Here is a 24441-nt window from a genome sequence, read left to right on the forward strand (position 1 = left end):
CCAACAAAGCAGGAGAAGGTTATAAGAAGACAGCAAAGAGTTTTCAAGTTGCCCCTTCCTCAGTTCTAAATGTAATTAAAGGGCCACTGTCACCCCCTTCAGCCGTTATAAACTAAAAGAGCCACCTTGTGCAGCAGTAATGCTGCATTCTAACAAGGTGGCTCTTTTAGGTTCAAGTATACCCCAAATAAAGCGTTTTTATACTTAGCCACAATTCCTGTCTCTAGCCAGGGAGACGGGTCCTCACTCCCCAGCTCTAACCGCTCCTCTGCCGTCACTCCAATCTTCCTGCGCCGCCCCCTCAGCGCTGTGTACGTTTCAAAACCGGCGCCTGCGCAGTGTACTGCAGTGGTGCGCAGACGCAGTAAGCTCTGGCCGTCTGACGTCCCAGCCAGGCTTGCAGACTGCGCCTGCGCGGGCATTGCGGCCAGCCACCTTTGGAATCCCCGCCCCGCACTGTGTTATGCATTATGCACAGTGCTCAACACTGCATCCCAGCAGCTTAGTGGTTAGCACACTATTGCTTTGCAGCGCTGGGTTCCTGGGTATAAATCCCATCAAGGACAACATCTGCAAGGAGTCTGTATTTTTTCCCCGTGTTTCGTGGGTTTCCCCTGGGTTTTCCGGTTTCCTCCCACACTCCAAGGACATACTGATAGGTTTAGATTGTGAGCTCCAATGGGGACAGTGTAATGACTGTAAAGCGCTGTGGAATTAATGGCGCTATATAAGTAAAATAAAAAAAATTTAAACTGGAGAGAACATTACGGTGCGACCACATACAAGTCCTCAGCAATATCTGCCTGTTTTATTTGCCCCCTTTGACATGGCTCAGAAGCAAATTTCTGCTAAATGGAAAGGAGATACCGTAAATCAACTGTGAAAATCCAAAAACACAAAGTAACATATTCTGAACTTTAAACATCTGCGCCGCAGGTCACTTTCCGTGCAGAAACTTTCTGTAGTGTGTGAACGAGCTTTGTAAAATCTCGTACATCTGTAGTCTGCTGATTTAATCCGCAGTGATATCACCTGTGCAAATCATCTAATATGAGTGAACAATGGAGCAGCTTTCCCCTGGGATCCTGACTGACGTCGCTGCCGCCCCGGACGGATAACGGACACTATATCCTATATAACGGTGCAGTCAGGAAATATTCACATCTGCCCCCTAGTGGAGAAATGTAGCAGCACAGACACTGGAAGAATACTAAGTACGTTTAGTCATTTATTCTGCATTGAACGTATCTGGTGCCTGAAATCTCCAACACATTTGTCGTGGAACAACAAACAACACAAATACAGAAGAAAAAATTGGGGTCACCGAGTAGTCTCTACGGTTTTCCTTTGTGCACTAGCTGCGTTAATAGGTTTCTCCCTGTGCAACTTGATATATTTGTGCTTATAATGTTATTACTACCAACTCCTGACATCCAGCAGGCGGCATCGGCAGCCATTATTCCAGCACACTGTGATGGGCGCCATCATGACTATAACACCAGCGTCTGTGACCAGATTCTCATGTGCTGAAATACTTTGACCTTAAATCCAGCAGCATTTATTTCTCATTGGGCTTAATTCATAGCAAACAACAATTAATAATGAAATTTAAAGGGTTTGTCCCTGCAGAGAAGAGTAGATGTGAGATGAAGTGAGAGGGTAGTGGACATTCCCTTTAAAGCTTGGGCCTTTGGGCTTGTGTTGTGATCCACTACTGTTACCAAAAGTCCAAAAAATACTAGACTTGGTGACGTGCACTTTACAAAAATATCTAAGGAGGCACAAAGTGTCTAAAACCCTATGTAATTGCAGCAAACAGCAGAACGGTCACTGAATTCTGGCACATCTTAGTTAGTAACTCAGCCATATTGCGTTTCAGTTTTGCACCATTCTCAGTACCTCCGCTTCAGGTCACTGGATGGAATTATTCTTATCTACACCCAGAGGCTAAAAGACTGACCACAAATGCAGGGCTCTCCAGAGTTTTCATGCGCTGTGGGTGAGCTGGTTCATTTTCTCTTATTGCGTTAGATGGACTTTATAACTTTAAAACAGATTTTTCAGGCTGTTTAAAAAAAAAAAAACGTATGGCAGAGGACTTGAAACAAAGGTTGGAATTTCACACTGTTTCCATTTGTGGTTTCTGTACTTCTGTTGGAGTTAATTTACCTTTATTTTTTGTGGACAGTTTATTTTTGCTGCCGTTTTGAGATCAATTTATTCTTTGTGACTTGGAAAAAGTTTTTTAATCTTTACGTTTTCATAATTTAGTTCAACAAGAAAAATAGTCACAAACTAATAAAAAAAACAACCAAACAGATTAATATCTGCACAAAAAACATTTATCTCATGGTAAATCCCCCCAGAGATTTTCTGCATACACGTATAGAACTGTGTATGCATAAGTCCTGCAAGTGATCAGCCCGGCACACAACACACCGTCGCTTCCCTGGCGGCATGCTGCAGGAACTGCCACTGCAGAACATCTTAAGTCATTTATCAAAAGCTAAAGTGTAAAATACGTATGCCGTAGGTCAGCACAAATGGCGACCCTCATGCCTGAATCCTTGGTGTTGGAGGATACGGATTAATAACTCCTTGTCCTCCTCCACTCCCAAACTTCAAGCTCTTGCATCCAGCAGAGATCTGTGCATTATCTTACAGTTCGTGGTTCTGCAAAACTGATGTTATAGGCGGAGAATCTGGAGCCGGCGGATCCATCCCACATGTCACGAGACAAGAGCACGGATTGCAGGGCGCGACTGTATGCTGCGGGTGAAAGACGAGAAATAAAAGTTATTGAAAATTAATAAAAGGATTAAATGACAGACAACAAAATAATAGGCTTCCAGGTAAGAGGGGGCAATCCGGACCCTCCTCTATTCTCCAGGGCACAACAGCCATGATGGTTCTTTAGGACACTCCCATATACAAACCATGTCCAAACATCATCAGTTTTTGGTGCAGGATTCTGACACATTTAGAGGTGTAAATCTCTCTCCTTATAGATGATTTGTTGAGCGGTGAGGCTGAACCTACATCATTAATAACTCAGGTAATCCATATTACACGTCCACATTTACAGGAATCCATACCCATACCCCCTTCCCAGGCCGCACCTTTGGGGTTCTTGTAGAAAACGCAGTTATTTGCGCAGGTGTCTGGATGGGAGTCCCAGAAGTCGGAGCCGCAGCAGCACAGAGGAGGAAGCTCAATGTTATGGAACAACAACTTGTCTTTCATTTGGGCTCGTAAAGCTTCAATGTACCTGGAAAGAGAGGCGGCATTATTTGTCGAAAAACGCAGTGCTGGCCATTGTCACGTGAATCAGTAGACAGTCACGTGTGCCCTCTAATAGGAAATAACATTTTCATTGCAACTGGCCAACTATCCAACATGTATGGAAACATCTGTCCACCGTGATAGACGATATTGGGGCAAAGAAAGATTGGGCTGCTGGACTCTAATATGCCCGATCCTTTTGATCTCATGGGGAAAATTTGCTGTTGTAAGAGTTTGTCTTATTGTTATTAATGGGTAAAATTGTAAAGTTCTCGTAAAAACAAGCAACTTTGCAATATGCCGCTTATTAAAACTCCAGATTGGAGGGATTTTTAATCCTATTATGTACCACTCGTTGCCTAGCTTGTCAGCCACCTCTGCAATCTCAGAGTAGCCGCTTACCTAGGCACCAAATCTGGTAAACAGGGAGCTGGGAGGCAGAGAATCGGTTGCTCCTGCAGAAAGATGAGCCAAGCGCTTAAAGGGAACCTGTCACCCCCAAAATCGAAGATGAGCTAAGCCCACCGGCATCAGGGGCTTATCTACAGTATTCTTTAATGCTGTAGATAAGTCCCCGATGTATCCTGAAAGATGAGAAAAAGAGGTTAGATTATACTCACCCAGGGGCGGTCCCGCTGCGGTCCGGTCCGATGGGCATAGTGGTCCGGGGCCACCCATCTTCTTACGATGGCGTCCTCTTCTTGTCTTCAAACTGTGGCTCCGGCGCAGGCATATATTGTCTGCCCTGTTGAGGGCAGAGCAAAGTAGTGCAATGTGCAGGCGCCGAGAAAGGTCAGAGAGGCCCGGCGCCTGCGCACTGCAGTACTTTGCTCTGCCCTCAACAGGGCAGACAAAGTACGCCTGCGCCGGACCGGCAGCGTGAAGACAAGAAGAGGACGTCATCTTATGAAGATGGGAGGCCCCGGACCACGACGCCCATCGGATCGGACCGCCCGCCCAGGTGAGTATAATCTAACCTCTTTTTCTCATCTTTCAGGATACTTTGGGGGCTTATCTACAGCATTACAGAATGCATTACAGAATGCTGTAGATAAGCCCCTGATGCCGGTGGGCTTAGCTCAACTTCGATTTTGGGGGTGACAGGTTCCCTTTAAATGCCCATTTAGAAATACCAATTTCTGCCCACAAAACTGCTTCAATCAGATATGTACAAGATTTTTGCGCCTGCTTAATCAATCAATTCAGCCGACAGACGAGTGTTTTGCCAATTCATCAGCACATTTACATCCGCCAGTGGTCAGGAATGAGTATTCTTATGAAAATGTGTCTGATGATTATCAGCCCGAGTAAATGGACCTTATAGGTGACTGTGCACACTGCGTCTTGCTGCCTGCGCCCAAAGTGATGTTCAATGGCCACACAATTTTTAAAACAAGTTTTGGATGCAGCAAGAAACTGCGTCTGCTGCAGGGACTCTTCAAATTTAATTCCATTGCGATATGTTGTGTCCTTTTCAAAGACGCCTAGAGGGACAAAAAAAAAAAAAAAGAGCAGTCACTTCTCTGAAGCCTCCTTTCCTGATGGAAAACGCTCCATAGTAGGTGCTGTCCAATCAATAGACTGCAAAAAGTGATGCAGAAAAAAAAAAACAGAAACTGAAAAACTTCAGACACAGCGCTTCCTGCTGCAGTTTCTCCTAGAAAACTTGTCCTTTTTGAACAACCCGATAAAATTCTTGTGTGCGCACAGCCCAAGTCCCCTCTATATTGAGAACACGTGCAAGCTCAGCAATGCCCAGAGTGCAGGTACATTGGGAAGGGTGGAGTTGTCAGAGCCATTGGCTAAGTGAGCCTTCCTCTGACAACCAGCTAATGGCCGGCTGGACCCAGTCTAGCAGCTCACAGAATCTTCACCCTAAAGCCCAATAAGATTTTAATAGGAAATTCCTTTTGCCGGAGTGAAATGTAACTGCCACACACGAAATACTGACTATAATTGCCCCTGTATAGTAACTAAAAACCACAAGCAACTTCCCAAATACCAAAATGCCGTAACAGCCTGACCAGGACACAGGGGAAGTGAGAGAGCCGTGTGTTTACCGTCAGCTCACACGAGCTGGGCCGCCGCTGACAGACATCATCCCTGGATTTACCGGTTGCAGTCTTTGGTTTTCTGTACCCGCTCCTTTTCCTCTTCGGCCGTCGCCTCTTGCTCAGTCTCCTCTGACTCAGACGACTGTCTCTGGATACGGGGAAAAGCAGAAACGCGCAGACGTTGTTCCTCCATCAGTCTTTCCACCTCCCGGTCATGTTTCATTCTGTGGACAGAAGAGATTATACTGAAAAGCCAAAATATAGAGATGATACACGACGTTACATCAGTTTAGTCCTGGGATGTGGCAGCTCAGAAGTGCACGGGTCGGCTGTGCAAAAATAGCAACTGAAATATATTCTGCTTTGTCACATGAATGAAGCCAACAGTGGATCCATCAAAGGGTTCCATAATAAAATCTATATACATCATCACAGATTTCTGAACCCGAGACCACTAGCTCAGCACAAGCTGGGGCCGTCAGTCAGGCTGGGTGGGCGGAGACTGACCGGCCGTCAGTCAGGCTGGGTGGGCGGAGACTGACCGGCCGTCAGTCAGGCTGGGTGGGCGGAGACTGACCGGCCGTCAGTCAGGCTGGGTGGGCGGAGACTGACCGGCCGTCAGTCAGGCTGGGTGGGCGGAGACTGACCGGCCGTCAGTCAGGCTGGGTGGGCGGAGACTGACCGGCCGTCAGTCAGGCTGGGTGGGCGGAGACTGACCGGCCGTCAGTCAGGCTGGGTGGGCGGAGACTGACCGGCCGTCAGTCAGGCTGGGTGGGCGGAGACTGACCGGCCGTCAGTCAGGCTGGGTGGGCGGAGACTGACCGGCCGTCAGTCAGGCTGGGTGGGCGGAGACTGACCGGCCGTCAGTCAGGCTGGGTGGGCGGAGACTGACCGGCCGTCAGTCAGGCTGGGTGGGCGGAGACTGACCGGCCGTCAGTCAGGCTGGGTGGGCGGAGACTGACCGGCCGTCAGTCAGGCTGGGTGGGCGGAGACTGACCGGCCGTCAGTCAGGCTGGGTGGGCAGAGACTGACCAGCCGTCAGTCAGGCTGGGTGGGCAGAGACTGACCGGCCGTCAGTCAGGCTGGGTGGGCAGAGACTGGCCGGCCGTCAGTCAGGCTGGGTGGGCGTAGACTGACCGGCCGTCAGTCAGGCTGGGTGGGCGGAGACTGACCGGCCGTCAGTCAGGCTGGGTGGGCAGAGACTGACCGGCCGTCAGTCAGGCTGGGTGGGCGTAGACTGACCGGCCATCAGTCAGGCTGGGTGGGCGTAGACTGACCGGCCGTCAGTCAGGCTGGGTGGGCGTAGACTGACCGGCCGTCAGTCAGGCTGGGTGGGCGTAGACTGACCGGCCGTCAGTGAGGCTGGGTGGGTGGGCGGAGACTGACCGGCCGTCAGTCAGGCTGGGTGGGCGTAGACTGACCGGCCGTCAGTGAGGCTGGGTGGGTGGGCGGAGACTGACCGGCCGTCAGTCAGGCTGGGTGGGCGTAGACTGACCGGCCGTCAGTCAGGCTGGGTGGGCGTAGACTGACCGGCCGTCAGTGAGGCTGGGTGGGTGGGCGGAGACTGACCGGCCGTCAGTCAGGCTGGGTGGGCGGAGACTGACCGGCCGTCAGTCAGGCTGGGTGGGCGTAGACTGAATATATCAGACTCATTATTTACTTTACTCTTTAAGCTACTCATAAAATGCTCATTTTACCATTAAGATTAAACAGCTATCCTATCACAAATTTTCAAATTAAGTGCAGTAACCTCATCAGTTGCAAGGGATCTATTTAATACTGTATGCATTTTGTTTGAAGTCTGATGACAAATCCCTTTTAAAAGGCTATGTTAACATATACTGGAAACCGAGAAGGCTTTCATCCTGAATTTTCAAACATTATTTCTGCAGTGCAGAAATTAATCCAGTTTCGGCCACTGATTTCACATCTTTTGTTGCACATTATCCCCATTGGGTTCCAAAACTCCAACCAGTCCGTCCGTACACTTGCCATCTGCGGCCCCTGCGGTAAAGCTTTCCTGGCCTCTGTACCTGGCTGCTGCAGTGCTCACATGTGGCGACAAGTCATCGCTGGAGGCCGAGTGTACACAGACCGGGGCAGCGTTACCACAGGGGGCGCCATCTCAGCCGTTTTCTGATTAGACAGCCACAAAAAGGGCAGATTTGCCATATATTCTGTGCAAATCCAGTATTCGGGAATTTACCCAAATAAAGACAACTTCTACGACTCCGAAAACTGCTTTCAGGAGTTGTCACTTTCCTTCCCCACTAAGGAGTTCAGACACTTTCAATATTGAAACTGAGCACAAGAAATAAAATACCTCCCAGAGTAAAATCCCAATAAATTCTCTGTTGTATCCCAAGCTCAGGTCAGAGAGAATTTCAGAATTATCGGTTATGTCACGACTTACTTGGAGATTTTCCTCTCGTGCTCCTTCTGCCTCCGCGTCTCTTTCACCTGCTCCCTCTCGATGTCCATGAAAAGTCTTCTGTACATCAGGTACTGGCTTTGTCTCTAGGATACAAAGTTATTTAAGGGTTAATAGCGAGGAACAAGAGTCACTTTATGGCAAGCAAATCATTATTCCTTTACTTTGTGTGTATGAAGCGCAATCACTGTAAAACACTTTTAGGCTATGTGCACACATTCAGGATTTCTTGCAGAAATTTCCTGAGCAAAACTGGACATTTTCTGCAAGAAATCCGCGTGCATTTTTCTTACGTTTTTGGTGCGTTTTTTTGCGGATTTTTCCGGAGGTTCCCAATGCAATAATATAGTGGGAAATCCGCAAAAAATCTGCAAAATTAATGAACATGCTGCGTTTTTTTTTTTCACGGGAAAAAACGCATCATTTGAACAAAAATTGCGGAATGCATTCTAAATGATGGGATGCATAATGTTTGCCTTTTTTATAGCGAAAAAACGCGAAAAATCTGCAACGTGTGCATACAGCCTTAACCAGAGACGAACAAATTAATTCATAAGACCCGGGCCCAGGTACCACATCACGAGTCTGTGGCCGCTAGATGGGAATGCTGCAAAAAAAATTTTTTTGAGAGAGAGACACGGATGAGTATTAAGCCAGTGAGACTGCTTATTTCACTGTTCTGTGATGCGTTTGTAGGTGACATTTACGTGTGCGGATGATGGGCGATCGTGATCATGAGACCAGAAGACTGAACGTCCCGTGCTGGTAAGGTTTATTATTCGCCTTTTTCCCCCGAGTGCCACAAATGTTATCACTCCCAGCAGTGCAATCAAAATAATTATATAGCACTCAGTATCTGAAGTGACACCGCCGGAGGAGATTGTACGAGCGGCTGTACTTTCACACACATAATTACAGCTAATTATATGGACGCACTTCTATTGACCGTGTAAAGGTTATAAACACACATTAAAGGGGCAGACACCACCTGTCCAGCGTCACCGAGACCGGGAGAGGAAAGACGATAATATTGTGTAACGATATTCTACTATTTGCCAAATAACAGGCATTGTACACCCCAGACCTGTGGGTCTGCAGACGATCAATCAGGGGGCCCCACTATGGCAGTGATAAAACACACGGTGGTGCACAGTTTTGCCACAATCACACTCATGTCTGTGGTGAGGAAAGATGACTGCCATCACGTCTCACCTTCTCTAAGCTGTGTTGGGGGGAGTGATCTTTTTTCCCCGTGTGATGCTGGCTGCTTATGATTGGTCAACCTCATGCAGGGGTAAGAAGTACACGCCCCACTGAGAATAATCTCTGCTAACGCCTGAATGGATTTATAAATTATAACCACAAGTTTACTAGCGAACATCTCTTCAAATTAAAAAATAAATCTACGTGGTTCTGCAGCCACTATTCCATGATGTGACCAGTTTAACATCCTCTTTAAAAGGTGTTTTCTCAATATGATAAATGGTGAAAATTGCAAAGTGCTAGTAAACACAAGTAACGGTGTCATTAATCTTTTGTTAAAATCCACCAATTTTGCAAGAATATAAGGATGTTTAACGCTATTAGTTTTACTGCTCATATCATAGGTTAATGACCACCTCTACGGTCTATCAGAGTTGGCCGGTTTCTTAGGCACGGATTAAAGTTTTTGAAAGTTCTTTCTGGCAAAAAATCTATAAAGTACTGCTCTGAAGCGGCTGAATTGCTAGAACCAGCTAGCTTCAGTGCCCCTGTGATTCTCCAATGCTGCAGAGGATACGCTACTTCAGCCTGCAGCATTGGAGAGCACATCGCTTGGACTAGCAGTGCAAATTGTACCGCTGATCCTTGCTGTCAATCACCAAGGAAGCCGGTAAGTGAGGAGTGGTGCTCCCAGAAGACAGATGAGAAAACCCCTTTAAAGTCTGCAACAAATTGACAAGCCGCAGATCACAAACCTGCAATGCTGATCAATTCTGCTGCGGATTTCTCTGCAGTGTGTGGATTGCATTTTCTGCAATATGCACTGGATCAGACGGACAATGCACGGTCTATCCTACCCTCAGGACACAGAAGCCATTAGTTTTCTGACCTGTAGAAATCTCTTCTCCACTGAAGGATGACCGGCTGACTGCAATCACCGGATAAACATCTGGAAGTCACCCAGATTATTTGTGATGAGGATATAGCACTGCCAGGACAATCACACACCTTTCTTATCTTTATGGTTCTCATGGCTCCAGAACTCAGGGTGACTAACATGTGGGGCATAAATTAAACTGCCACCAATAGAGATTAATGAGGAAAGCCCGCTCTGCCCCGCTGGATACATGAACCAAGCCGTCATCTGGCAGCGAGATGTGCTGCTCACATTCGCCAAGACTTATGAAATGCCAAAAACAAATAATAAAAAAGGAGATGATTGCATCGAAACCGGTATAATCTCCGGTCGGTGCAGAGACTCCCATATATTTGGCACAGTATAACATTTTATGGTCTTCACCAGAATAACAGGGTATAATGGTATTATGGCAAAACTGTGGCCACTAACCGGGCCCGAAACAAGAGCAGCTATGGCAAAATACCGATCACCTGGAAGACCGAAGCCAGCGACCCTTGCCTGGAAGTGACCTCCCAAAAAATATGCCCCAGGACCCGCTGGATACTGTATATTAAAAAATAGCTGCTTATCTGTCCTTGGTTTTAATAACGCACGGTAATATGTTATCAGCATCTTCGAATCAAGTGTATCTCGACACCAGTGGGTGTCAGTAGCCAGGAAAAAGCAAGTATTCTGCACCCACCTAACCCGTGCACTGCCAGCACTCCCCAAGTCCAGTACTGAACCCCTTATCCCCACAAACCACATTTATTGCAGGTTAAGAAAGCACTGATGTAATATAATATATATATATATATATATATATATATATACATACACAGATGTATGTGTGTATACACATACATATATATATATACACACACACACACACACACACACACACACACACACACACACACACACACACACACATACATCTGCCCCCATCCACCTCCCCTATGCCATGGACTATAGCCCCCACAATGGACCTGCCCCATCCACCTTCCCTACAGCTCCTACCCAACATCCCCACAGTCCCTATCCTTATTGCCTTTATACACTTGCTTTGGCAAAACTGATGTGTATTTGGTCCTGCCAATAAAGCTTCTTTGAATCTTGAAAATATATATATATATATATATATATAATATATATATATATATATATATATATATATATATATATATATATATATATATATACACACACATATAGATTCAAGATTCAAAGAAGCTTTATTGGCAGGACCAAATACACATCAGTTTTGCCAAAGCAAGTGTATAAAGGCAATAGGGATAGGGACAGATCCATTGTGGGGGTTATAGTCCATGGCACATATATATTTTATTTTTTTTTCTTTTTGCTGAAATCCAACATAAAATGTTAAAAAACCCTTTCACCAGAGACCGGTTTCACCTTCCTGACCGAGCCAAATTTTACAATTCTGACCTGCGCCACTTTATGTGGTAAGAACTGTGGAACGCTTCAACGGATCCCACTGATTTGCCTTTGTTTGTGAAAATATCAGAAATGTGGCAATAAATGTGACATTTTGCCATTTTCAAACTCTCAATTTTTATGCCCTTAAATTAGAGTCGCGTCACACAAAATAATAAATAACATTTCCCACAAAGTTACTTGACATCAGCACAATTTTCTAAACCTAACTTCCTAACAAATAAACATTATGAGGGTTAAAAGCTGACCAGCAATTTCTCATCTTTCCAACGAAATTTAGAAAACCATTTGAATTGAGTTTGAGAGGCCTATATGGCAGAAAATACACCAAAAAGTGACGCCATTCAAAAAACTGCACCCCTCAAGGTGCTCAAAACCACATTCAAGAAATTAATTAACCCTTCAGGTGCTTCGCAGAAGTTAATGGAATGTGGAAGGAAAAAATGAACATTTAACTTTTTCACAAACATTTTACTTAGACTCCAATTTTTTTTTATTTTTTCAAGGGTAACAGGAAAAATATTGACCCCAAAATTTGTTGTGCAATTTCTTCGCAGTACACCAATATCCCATATGTGGGGGGAACCACTGTTTGAGCGCATGGCAGAAAAGAAAAGAAAGGAGTGTCATTTGACATTTTAAGTGTACAATTTGCTGGAATAATTAGCGGGCGTCATGTTTCGTTTGGAGAGCCCTGATGTGCCTAAACAGTGGAAACCCCCCACAAGTGACCCCATTTTGGAAACTAGACCCCTCAGGCTTCTTATCTAGATGTGTGGCGAGCACCTTGAACACCCCCAGAGGCTTCGCTGCCGGGTTTGTGCGCCGCAGACTGTAATTTTCGCACTCTGTGGCGTACTTCCAGGTTTCTGATGCTGGACGGGCGTGTATGTGAGTAGCGGCGCCACATAACATGGCGCTTCTTGATTGATATTACCAGCAGCTGCATCTGCCCTATATATGCACCTTCACACTGTCCACCTCACTCCCTGACAAAGCGATACGCGCGTTGGAGTGGTGTCAGAGGGCAGTGGTGTGTCACTTTGGTTGGTATTGCTGTATTATCATGTATATTAATTGGATTTTCATCTAGGCTTAATGTTTACGATAGCACTATGCTCCTACTCCAGCTATTAATGCAAACGTCTACTTCAACTATGCAGTCATTGCACTGCTTTATGTATTCACTCTGCCTGTTGTATCTGAGCCTAATATTTTCCATATATTTCTTATGCATTTTTCATATCAATATTAAGGTAACACAGGCATTTACATCTCTCAATTATTGCACTCTGCACTTTTTAATATGAACTGATGCATTCTGTCATGTAAACTGGTAATTATTAATATACAGCAGCTTTTGTAAATGTGCTTTCTGCCATTGATGTCCCAGTTTCTTTACAAATTTACCAATTCGTTTGACACATCCTGCCCCCTTCATACATTCATTGTTTTATATTTAGTTTTTTAATCTCCCCCTATTTTGTGTAATCATGTTTTATTATCTATTTGTTGTGTAATCATGTTTTAATATTCATGAATAAAAGCATTATATTGTACGATGTGCTCTCTCTCTGAATACATTCTTTTGGTTAGTGTATTATAGTTATGGTATCCATTGTATGGTCAAATATGTCTTATTTATGGTATGTCTTTTCCATGTAGGTTTTTTTTTTTTTTACTCTCTCTGGACTCCGTCTGGCGTCTGTTCAGAGGTGTCCTTCTCACAGGTGCACAAAACTGCGGCAGACTGTGCTTTTATGCATGCCTAAAAAGATGGACACTGCCGGGTCACAGGTCCTATGACATCCACAGTGCCTCCATCTGCTTCATTATAGGGAATCTTTCGCCGGGTGTTCTGTCTGAATCACGTATTTCAGAGATTTACACAAAAACCCCAGTGTAAGCACTCAGCTTAGAGTACAGGATAAATGTGCGCCGAGCCTTACTGCGATCTTTGGGAGGCAGAATGAACAAATCAACAACAGATGAAGAATTGGTTTTATTTATTGTTTACGCCGTTCCTCGTGCGGAATAAGTGATTAGACGACTTTATTCTTTGGGTCGGTGCGATTACAGCAATACCAGATTTATATCGGGTTTTTGTTTTCGTGTGTGACAGCAGCCAAAGACACTTTTTATTGCAAAAATTAGTTTTTGCATAGCCTTATTTAAACAGCTATAATTTTTCCAGATTTCTGCCGACAGTCAGGTAACGGCTTGTTTTTTTGCTGGACCAGTTAACATTTTTATTGGTACCATTTTGGGGCACATTACATTTTCTGATCGCTTTCTATTCAGATTTTTGGGAGACAAAATGAAAAAAAAAAAACGAGGAAATCAGGAATTGTTTTTTGGGGGTGCTTTTAGGACATTCAGCATGTGGTAAAAATTAAGACAACTTTTTTCTTCGGGTCAGTACGATTACAGCGATACCATATTTATATAGTTTTATGTTTTGCCGCTTTTACGCAATAGAGGGATTTTTGTGTACTCATCGTAAAATTCTTTTCTCCTAGCCAATCATTGGGGGACACAGACCGTGGGTGTTTGCTGCTGCCACTAGGAGGCTGACACTAAGTAATACAAAGAAAGTTAGCTCCTCCCCTGCAGTATACACCTTCCTGCTGGCTCTCAGCTAACCAGTTCGGTGCAAAAGCAGTAGGAGATCAATAACAACGTATGAGCGTATAGCATGTCATATTATATATGAGAGTATAGCATGTCAGATTATAAAAACGAGCATAAGCTAATAACAGGGTGGGAGCTGTGTCCCCCAATGATTGGCTCGGAGAAAAGGATTTTACGGTGAGTACACAAAAATCCCTCTTTCTCCTTCGCCTCATTGGGGGACACAGACCGTGGGACGTCCCAAAGCAGTCCCTGGGTGGGGACAACATCACATCAGGCCCTGTGTAACCGCTACTTACAAGTGCGCCACCGCGGCCTGCAGAGTCCGCCTGCCCAGACTCACATCTGTGGAAGTGTGGGACTTATATTGTCTCAAGAATGCATGCGGACTGGACGAATCTGCAAACTTGCAGGCGTGCCTTGCCGACGCCTGGTGCCTAGAACCCTCGATAGACCGGGAGATAGGCTGACATCTAGTACGGAAGGACTCCTGGATGGTGAAACGAATCCACCAGGCTATCATGGCCGATGAAACGGCTAAACCCTTCCTTGAAACATCAGGAAGCCTTCCTCTTACCATCAGGAAGCCCAAATAAAGCGTTCAACCTTCGGAAGGACGTCGTCCTCGAGACGTACCTACTCAGAGCACTCACTTTGTCCGGAATATGGGGAACTCATTCCATTTTGTGAACTGGTGCCGAAAGAGATGACGGAAGAACTAAGCCCTCAGAACAGTGGTAATACAATAGCACCTTGGTGATAAGGGATGGGGATGGCCTGAGGACAACCTTGCCTTGAAGGCAATAAGGGAAAAAAAAGGTCTGAAAGAGCAGAGCAGCTAGCTCCGAAGACTTGTCAGAGTGAGGATATCGCAGAGAAAAAAGGGTGACCTTCCCTGATAGTAAAGTCTGCCCAGATGAAAGAGAGTCTACGGTAAGACTCCTAGGACCATTAACCCCTTAATGACAGCCAATATGTCTTTTAACTGACCTGAGATATGAGAGACTAGCCTCCCCATACAGGTGACAATCCAGCAGCTGTCGGCTGTACACTATAGCTGACAACTTGCTGCAACAGCCACGATCAGTGTTTGCACCGTCCAAATCTGTTTAACCCCTTAGATGCTGCTGTCAATAGTGACTACATCATTGTAAATGGTTAACAGAGTGTGGGGGCTTCCCCTTTATCCCAATTGGCACCATGAGATCATAATTTTGTGGTCCTAATGTTTTCTCTGGCAATTCATGACCAAATAGCGGCCTTAGAGTCTGCCGGCTGTAGTAATCGGTTCAGAAGTTAGAGATATTTAGGTGGTAAAAATGCACATTTTCATTTCTGTCATACCACTTTGCATTAATTCCTGCAAAGCACCTGAAGGGTTAACAAACTACCTGACAGCAGTTTTCAATATGTCAGGGGGTTCTGTTTTTAAAATGGTATAACTTTTGGGGGTTTCTCAATATATGGGACCCCTAAAGGCACTTCAAACCTGGATAGGTCCCTAAAAAAATAAATTTTGTAAATTTCTTTGAAAAAATTTAAAACTACTGCTACATTTTTAAACCTCCTAAAATGCTAACAAAATAAAATAACATTTTACAAATGGTGCTGATGTAAAGCAGACATGTGGGAAATATTATTTATTAATGTTTTTCTATGGTATGACTATCTGGATTAAAGGGATAATCATTCAAAGTTTGAAAATTGCTAATTTTTTTTAATTTTTCTCAAATTTCTGATATTTTTTTATAAATAAACACAAAACATATTGACCTACATTTATCATTATCATAAAGTATAATGCGTCACGAAAAAAACAGTCTCAAAATCACTGGGATTTGTTGAAGCGTTCCAGAGTTATTACCACATAAAGTGACACTGGTCAGATTTAAAAAATTGGGCTCCGTCACTAAGGGGTTAAGGTCCCAATGAGCCAACAGTATGCGATAGAGAAGGACTACGTGTGAAAACTCCCTGTGAGAAAGTCCCTACTTGCAGTTTTGCTGCAATAAGGCGAGAAGATACTAGCTCCGCAAACAAAAACTGACATGGTCAGTGCAGATCTCGGAGGATCACTGGGGCCCTTTCTGCTTCCGAAAGGCTTTCGGAAGTAGTGGAAGGGGAGTTATGGAAACTGGTACCACGGCAGAACCAGAGCGTGCAGAGCGAAGGCTCTAGGATCTCGAGGCCGAACCAAGAACTCGAGTACATTGGCGTTCAGTCTGGACGCCATCCGATCTACAACTGGAGAGATCCAGTGAGGACAGATCTAATGGAAGACTTCGGGGTGAAGTTCCCACTGACTTGAGGCGGAACCCTGACGGCTGAATTTGTTTGCCGTCCAGAATTCTACTCCTGGGATATATACTGCAGAGATCACCGAATGATAGATCTCGGCCCATCAGAGAATGTGATGTACCTCGGTCATGGCGCCTGACCGTGGGTACCTGCTAGATGATTGACGTATGGCACCGCAGAGACATTATCCAATTGAATTCGGATGGGGTGACCCGCCAGAAGGCAGTGGACCTGCTGTAGGACTACAGTTCGGATCTCCAGAGCAATGATAGGGAGAAGAAGACGGCATTGGTAGTTACTAATAACCAATGAACCTAGAGAAAGGCCCTGGATGAAGAAGGAGCTCAGGGACTATCGTCTGTTTGCATCTCGGCTTTGGGAAAATGGCCGCCGCGATCTCTTCTGCGCACGCGCGGCATCCCGCGGCCATTTTCCTGAAGCCCCGTGCAGCAGAGCACTACATCTGCGCACGCGCGGCCCCAGGAAGATGGCCTCCCGCACCGATGAAAGGAATGACAGCGCAGATCGCGCGCTGTGTCTTCACGTGGGCACAGGGAATCCGGACCTTGGACATGCGCACACCACTACGCCACCAACGGAAACCTGGGGAAGAAAAGAACGCTGTGAACACGCCCACCTGACCAGACCAGCCTGATTGACAGGCGAAAACGCCGACTTTGGTAATGTATTTCTCGGCATACATGGCGAATCAGGGTACACTACATACACCATAGTAACGCACAGCACAGGCCCTATTTAACAGTATTTATATCTCAATCTCAAAAAACGGGGTGACAGGTTCCCTTTAAGACCAGGGAATACTGGTCATGTGCCTTTAAGACCAGGGAATACTGGTCATGCGCCATTGAGACCAGGGAATACTGGTCATGCACCATTGAGACCAGGGAATACTGGTCATGCATAATTGAGACCAGGGAATACTGGTCATGCGCCATTAAGACCAGGGAATACTGGTCAAGTGCCTTTAAGACCAAGGAATACTGGTCATACGCCTTTAAGACCAAGGAATACTGGTCATATGCCTTTAAGAACAGAGAATACTGGTCGTGTGCCTTTAAGACCAGAGAATACTGGTCGTGTGCCTTAAAGACCAGAGAATACTGGTCGTGTGCTTTAAAGACCAGGGAATACTGGTCTTGTGCCTTTAAGACCTGGGAATACTGGTCATGATCCTTTAAGACCAGGGAATTCTGGTTGTGTGCCTTTAAGACCAGGGAATACTGGTCATGCGCCTTTAAGACCAGTGTGGCTTTAGGTACTGATGTAGTGCCAGGCGAGAAGCGCAAGAAAAGCGGGTGGAGCCGCCTTAGGGCGTGGCTTCCGGGATGCGGCCTACACATCGGGGGGCTACATTTTTGCAGCCAGCCGGAGCGTTACCTCAGAGAGGTGGGCCACAGGGAAGTGGCTGAGGCTGCCTGTCAGCATGTGGATATCCCTCTGCAGATGGATCCACTCACCATCGGTGCGCGTCCCGGCATGGAGCCGCCGCGGATGTGGGTTTCAGCGCTGTTCTGTGCAGTGTGGACGGTGCAGGGATAAGCCTCAATCCATCGTCCCTTTGTTAGGGAGGTGGAGAGGAACCGTCCGCTTCCTTGTGCCATCTGCTCTCACAGTGGTGGGACAGTGGGGGCTGCTCGGACGCCATAGAGAGGGGCCTCTGTACATCCACGGAGTTCAGTCCGGGTGGACAGGGCCAGTTGTCCGGCATTAGGCCTGGCTCCAGGAGAGGATACATGGAGGCGACACTCCATGTGGTCGCCTGCTGCTGGTGTGGGGAGATCGGGACTCGAAGGAACCGTCGCCTCGGAAGTGAGCTAAGGCATGGCTTCCCAAGTCGCAGGAGAGGGTACGGGGAGATATACTTGCCATGCTCGCCTGTTGATGATTCGGGGAAGATTGGAGCCTTGGAAGGATCCGTCGCCCCCTCCCCGCAGAAGTGGATTCTCAAGATGGCGCCCGAGATTTGCAGGGCTCTTCTCGTTCAGAGCGAGAAGCGCCTGAGTAGTGGGCGGGGCTCCGGCGATGGTCGGGGATTTTAACTGCGGCCTAGTCCGGATGAAAAAGCTGGGGACTAAATTTATGGAGCCTGCCAGCGTAGACGCCAGCGGCGCCTCTCCCCAGGGACCCGTACCGCACCTTCCCACGCAGGCAGCGTGAGGAAGGAAACTACTCACCGCCACCGAGCAGAGATGCAGCCTCCATTACGAGGGAATAAGCTCAATCGATCCTGCCTTTGCCGGGGAATGGAGAGCGTCTGTGCATCTTCATATGTGCCTGCCGCAGGGGATTTACGGCTGTGCCTGCCACAGGGGACTTACGGCTACTGTGGGGACTACATGACACCAACAGGTGAGGGCTTGAGTGCCGTGGAGCCCGGGAGATGCACATAAGAGCTATACTCCAGGTGCTCGCCATCTTACAGGGGGGAGATCGGGACCATATAGGAACCGTCGCCCTAGCGTAGATTAGGCGCACCCCAGTCGTCGCAGGAGAGGTACGGGGAAGTTTACTCGCCGTGTTCGCCTGTTGATGGTTCGGGAGAGAGCGGACCCTAGAAAGGAATCTGTCGCCCCCTTCACTCCGTTAATTAAAAAATAAAAATTTACAGAAAAGTAAAAAGTAAAATAAAAACATTGGGGTCTGAACCAGACCGATGTGCCTCCTACAGGCACTAAGCAAGAACTGGTTAGCTGAGAGCCAGCAGGTGGGTGTATACCGCAGGGGAGGAGCTGAGAGCCAGCAGGTGGGTGTATACCGCAGGGGAGGAGCTGAGAGCCAGCAGGAGGGTGTATACTGCAGGGGAGGAGCTAAGAGCCAGCAGGAGGGTGTATACCGCAGGGGAGGAGCTGAGAGCCAGCAGGTGGGTGTATACCGCAGGGGAGGAGCTGAGAGCCAGCAGGAGGGTGTATACCGCAGGGGAGGAGCTGAGAGCCGGCAGGAGGGTGTATACCGCAGGGGAGGAGCTGAGAGCCGGCAGGAGGGTGTATACCGCAGGGGAGGAGCTGAGAGCCGGCAGGAGGGTGTATACCGCAGGGGAGGAGCCGAGAGCCAGCAGGAGGTGTATACTGCAGGGGAGGAGCCGAGAGCCAGCAGGAGGTGTATACTGCAGGGGAGGAGCGGAGAGCCAGCAGGAGGGTGTATACTGCAGGGGAGGAGCAGAGAGCCAGCAGGAGGGTGTATACCGCAGGGGAGGAGCGGAGAGCCAGCAGGAGGGTGTATACTGCAGGGGAGGAGCTGAGAGCCAGCAGGAGGGTGTATACTGCAGGGGAGGAGATGAGAGCCAGCAGGAGGGTGTATACTGCAGAGGAGAAGCGGAGAGCCGGCAGGAGGGTGTATACTGCAGGGGAGGAGCTGTGTCCCCCAATGAGGCGAAGGAGAAATTTTTTTTTTTATAGAAAAAGTAATTATTTTTGCATTGTTTTATTCTGAGAGCTATAACTTTTATTTTTCCTCTCATGGATCTGTATGGCAGCTTGTTTTTTGCGGGACAAGATGTTTTCAGCGGTACCATTTGTTGGCTGCGGAATATATTGGCGCTATATAAATAAAATTATTATTATTTATATTAGTTTTTTATTGCGTTTCATTCCACTTTTTGATCGGTGACATGAGGCTAAAGCATAGTTTTTTGCCTCGTTTTTTATTGCTTTAACGGTGTTCACAGAAGTGGTTAACTAGTGGTACAGTTTTATAAGGCGGGTCGATGCGGACGCAGCGATACCAACTCTTTACTTTTTGCTTACTTTAACATAAACAAAGGTATTTCTTGGAATAATATTTTTTCTCTTTGTTCTTTTTTTTGTGATTTTTTTATACATATATTTTTATAGTTTTTATCAATTTATTTTTTTACATTGTCCCAGAATGGGACATCAACTTTAGGGTACCGTCACACAGTGGCACTTTGATCGCTAGGACAGCACGATCCGTGACGTTCCAGCGATATCGTTACGATCTCGCTGTGTCTGACACGCTACTGCGATCAGGGACCCCGCTGAAAATCGTACGTCGTAGCAGATCGTCTGAAACTTTATTTCGTCGCTGGATCTCCCGCTGACATCGCTGAATCGGCGTGTGTGACGCCGATTCAGCGATTTCTTCACTGGTAACCAGGGTAAACATCGGGTTAATAAGCGCAGGGCCGCGCTTAGTAACCCGATGTTTACCCTGGTTACCAGCGTAAACGTAAAAAAAACAAACACTACAGACTTACCTTCAGCTGTCTGTCCCCGCTCTGCTTTCTGGCTGACCGGCGCGGACAGTGCAGAGGAAAGCACAGCGCCGGAGGACAGACACGGAATGTAAGTATGTAATGTTTTTTTTTTTTTACGTTTACGCTGGTAACCAGGGTAAACATCGGGTTACTAAGCGCGGCCCTGCGCTTAGTAACCCGATGTTTACCCTGGTTACCCGGGGACTTCGGGATCGTTGGTTGCTGGAGAGCTGTCTGTGTGACAGCTCTCCAGCGACCAAACAGCGACGCTGCAGCGATCGACATCGTTGTCGTATCGCTGCAGCGTCGTTTCAGTGTGACGGTACCCTTACACTGAAAGATCGCTAATCTAATACTCTGCTAGGCTTCTGCATTGCAGGGTGTGATAAGGTATGTGGGGCATCATTCTGTCTATGTTCATATTTTTACTGATTTTAGTAGTGTTGTCTTGTTGCTCTGTATCTCCTCTAATGTGACCACACAGCATTCAGTGTTAATTATCCAGACATCTGATAATGTGTTGGTTGACCATTGTGTGGTTCCCTGTGGCTTGCTGACCTGAGGAGAAGAGGACAAACTATATTAATTAAATCCTCAAACAATGTGAGATGAGCCCCTGCCACTTCCCCCTTGACCTGTGGAGAATGACCTGAAACACAAATGTGGGTATAAAGAGGAAATTTCTATCCTTTTGAGGAGACAAGTAAGATCATGTGTGGGATGCTAAGGCTATGGCAAGTACCCCAGAGACTTGGAGAAACCTGGATTGCCCTGGAAATGCTGCTGGAGGAGCCTATACGGAGAAGTATCTCGAGCCATATCGATCTCTAAGCGGAGGATTGTGACTCATCTCCTGCTTAGCCGTGTTCCTGGACTATTTTATCCTGTGTGTGGTGGACTGTTTTATGGACTTTTCGGTTTGCATGTAATAAAGGTTCTTGGGACTGTTCACTCATCTCTCGCTCTGTTGATTGTTCAATCCTGGAGTAGGACCCTGTGACACAGAGCATTAGATAAAGTCTCATATGCAGGGAGTAGGCATGTCAGCTCCTGAACAGAGCATGAACTGACAGGCCATCATCCCTGGGTGACCCCGTGGCCATCTTTTGGCCTGGGGTCACCATGGAGACCATCGACACAACACGATCTCAATCGTGTTGTGCCGATGGAAGCAAAGAAACAGCTCCCTCGCTCTGCAATGTCGCTGTCACTATTGACAACGGCATCAGAAGAGTCTAACGCCCATGATCGGAGGTAGCATCGATCGTGGGCGTTGCTGCAGGGTGTCCGCTCTCATATAGCGCTGAAATTTGCATTTGATCGTGGCAGCGCTCAGCGTGAGCCCGAGTGATCATCATGCCTTATATATACACATCGCATGTCGGGAACGGTTTAAATATTATGTTTTATTACTTTTTCTTTGTGGAACTATTTTTTTAACACTTACTCCTAACCCAAGTCCCAGAAAAAGTGTAAAAACATAAAAACATCTCCTGTAAAGAATGAAGAGGGCACCGCATTATGTACGTCTTCATTCATTGGCTGCTTATGTGATTTTGGTGGCTACTGATGCAGAGCGCAGCAATGGACAGAGAGAGGAGTTTGTCATCAGCAGCTGCATGATACATAGGCAAAGACCAAGAGGATAAAGCTCACTTAATTATACCGCTAATGTGTCATTTTGGTTGCTGTCTATGCAGAGCCGCCAATGACAAACTTGTCTCATCTGCTGCGCCCTGCACAGGCAAAGCTGGAGGGGGCACTTACAGCAATGATCAAAAGGAGAGGTGATGCATGCTGGCGCTGCTCACTGAATAGTAATGGCGGGAAGGCATACTTTTGGGACCTCTTCAATTTTGGCAGGATAGGTGGAAACTTGTGGATCAGTGGGTGTTCAACCTTTGGGACTGCCAACAATAATAGAGGGAACTTGACAGGAGATTCAAGCTGCTTGAATCAAGAAACCAGGTGAGCTATTGCAGCCGTACAGGTTTTACAAGCTGCGGCATTTTAGAGAAAACATACTTTGAAAAGTCGGCATGGGACCATGGATCTTGGATGATTAGTCCTAGAGTCCGGGCGCAATAACTTCCAAGTCTCTCCCTATGTGCAGAATTCCTAAAACATGCACAATGAGCAAAACTGAGGACCTTAGAGGACCTCTGGATCTGTCCCGTGGCCAAAATTCAACCCCAAGTATAAAGTAATGAGATCACTGGAAAAATAATGCATTAAATACATAAATAATTTATTGCTCATTAGTTCTTTCACCCACTTGTTTTCGTTCTTCCTCTTCATCAACGCCTGGGCGAAGTACGAGAGCCGCACGGTAATCTGTGTTATATGCTGGCGCCGGCCCAGCGCGGTAAGCCTCCTTCATTAAGCGATTACACACCTGAGACAAAGAATTCAAGGAAAATACTTCAGCACAGAGAACATGCAAGATTTCCCAGACTTAGCGGAGGAGTCGTTTATGAAGATAATATACTATAACATGCATATTGGATTGCAAGTAAAAAAAAAAAAAAAAAAAGGTAGGAAAATCGACAGTTCGCTCTGCTGGTGATACACGGAGCAAAGCATGGGTTGGTCCTGTTTACAACAGTATGAAGAAAAGCTGTTCCTGCACACTTCCACATTGGAAAAATTATATATTTTTCCATTAAAGTCCATCAGTACAAAACACTGGATCCTAATGAATAGGATAAATCATTCTTAATATACATTCTTGTTCGTCTGGTGGAACAAGTACATTAGACTGGATGTGGCCACATGCACCATTATGTGGGACTTCACCTGCTGCTACAATCTTGTAGTGATCCCTTCCACACTGTGCAGTTTTCAGGGATTGCTGCGTGTTTCCAATAAATCACAACAGCAACCAAGAAAGAATTACAAGAGGTCAGAGCAGCTCACCATGAGTGAATGCACCTATATCAGGTCTCTCATAAAGTAAGAGATGCGTATGACATTTTATATGGAAACAGAGGGTCATATATAAACTCCAGTGCTGACATGTGCCCGGACTGTGGACTCACAGATTTTACAGATGGTATGGCATTTTCTTTCTCCAAAAGATGCCTCTGTGATTCATGAGGAAGCAGCTCCACCGGAAGGTCATGATATCCCCGCAGAGAGATCTCGTCCTCCTCGGCAATACTGCTGCTTAACACTGGTGATCTCCGGGACACTGGATTCTGGGGAAACACAAGGAACTGTTTAATATCTCTGTGCACGGCAGATTACCGCCAGACTAGGACACTAATCTGATCCAAAAATTAGCAGTGTCAATTTAAGTTACGTCCTGGCGTGATTGTCACATCATTGGCTCCTCCTGAGAAGAGCAATAACTGCACTGAGCATAGACAAAAAAGACAACATTGATTTCAATGGTGCATCCAGAGCTGCCATGTGTTGTAGATCGAGTATATCAATATACAATCATGGCAGAAAGTGTTGCCACCCATGAAATTGTTCCAGAAAGTTAAGTATCGCTCCCAGAAAATATTTGCAATTGCACATGTTTGTTTGCTCTGTGTGTATTTGACAAGACAACAGAGGAAAATTGGACATAATTTCACACAAAACCCCCAAAATGGGCTGGACAAAATTGTTGGCACGCAACTTAATATTTGGTTGCACCCTTTGGAACAAATAATTGCAATTAATCACGTCCTATAAGCATCCACAAGCTCCTTACACCTCTCAGCTGGAATGTTGGACGACTATTCTTACAAGCTGCTCCCGCTCTCTCATATGTGAAGGCGCCTTCCCCCAACAGCAATTTTAAGATATTGCCACAGGTGATCACTGGGATTTAGACCAGGACTCATTGCTGCCACCTCAGAACTCTACAGCACTGTTTCCATCCATTTCTGTGGGATCCTTGAACTATGTTTGTCCTGCTGGAAGACCTATGACGCAAACCCAGCTTTTTTACACTGGGCACTAC

At 46.4% G+C, this 24441-nt stretch overlaps 1 protein-coding gene across 1 annotated transcript in view; it reads right to left on the bottom strand.

Annotated features, from left to right (window-relative positions):
* Positions 1–1218: 1218 nt before the first annotated feature.
* The window catches only part of CCDC15 (coiled-coil domain containing 15), a 33277-nt gene continuing 10054 nt past the window's right edge, over positions 1219–24441 (bottom strand). Inside the window, exons 5-10 of the mRNA XM_069742817.1 lie at positions 23528–23686; positions 22765–22884; positions 7750–7853; positions 5396–5560; positions 3120–3268; positions 1219–2769 (exon numbers count right to left, since the gene is read on the bottom strand). Coding sequence (XP_069598918.1) covers positions 2654–2769; positions 3120–3268; positions 5396–5560; positions 7750–7853; positions 22765–22884; positions 23528–23686 — 813 coding nt within the window. The 3' untranslated portion in view covers positions 1219–2653. The remainder of the gene's footprint in view (positions 2770–3119; positions 3269–5395; positions 5561–7749; positions 7854–22764; positions 22885–23527; positions 23687–24441) is intronic.

This window comes from Ranitomeya imitator, chromosome 10, assembly GCF_032444005.1.
Source record: "Ranitomeya imitator isolate aRanImi1 chromosome 10, aRanImi1.pri, whole genome shotgun sequence".
Classification (NCBI taxonomy): domain Eukaryota; kingdom Metazoa; phylum Chordata; class Amphibia; order Anura; family Dendrobatidae; genus Ranitomeya; species Ranitomeya imitator.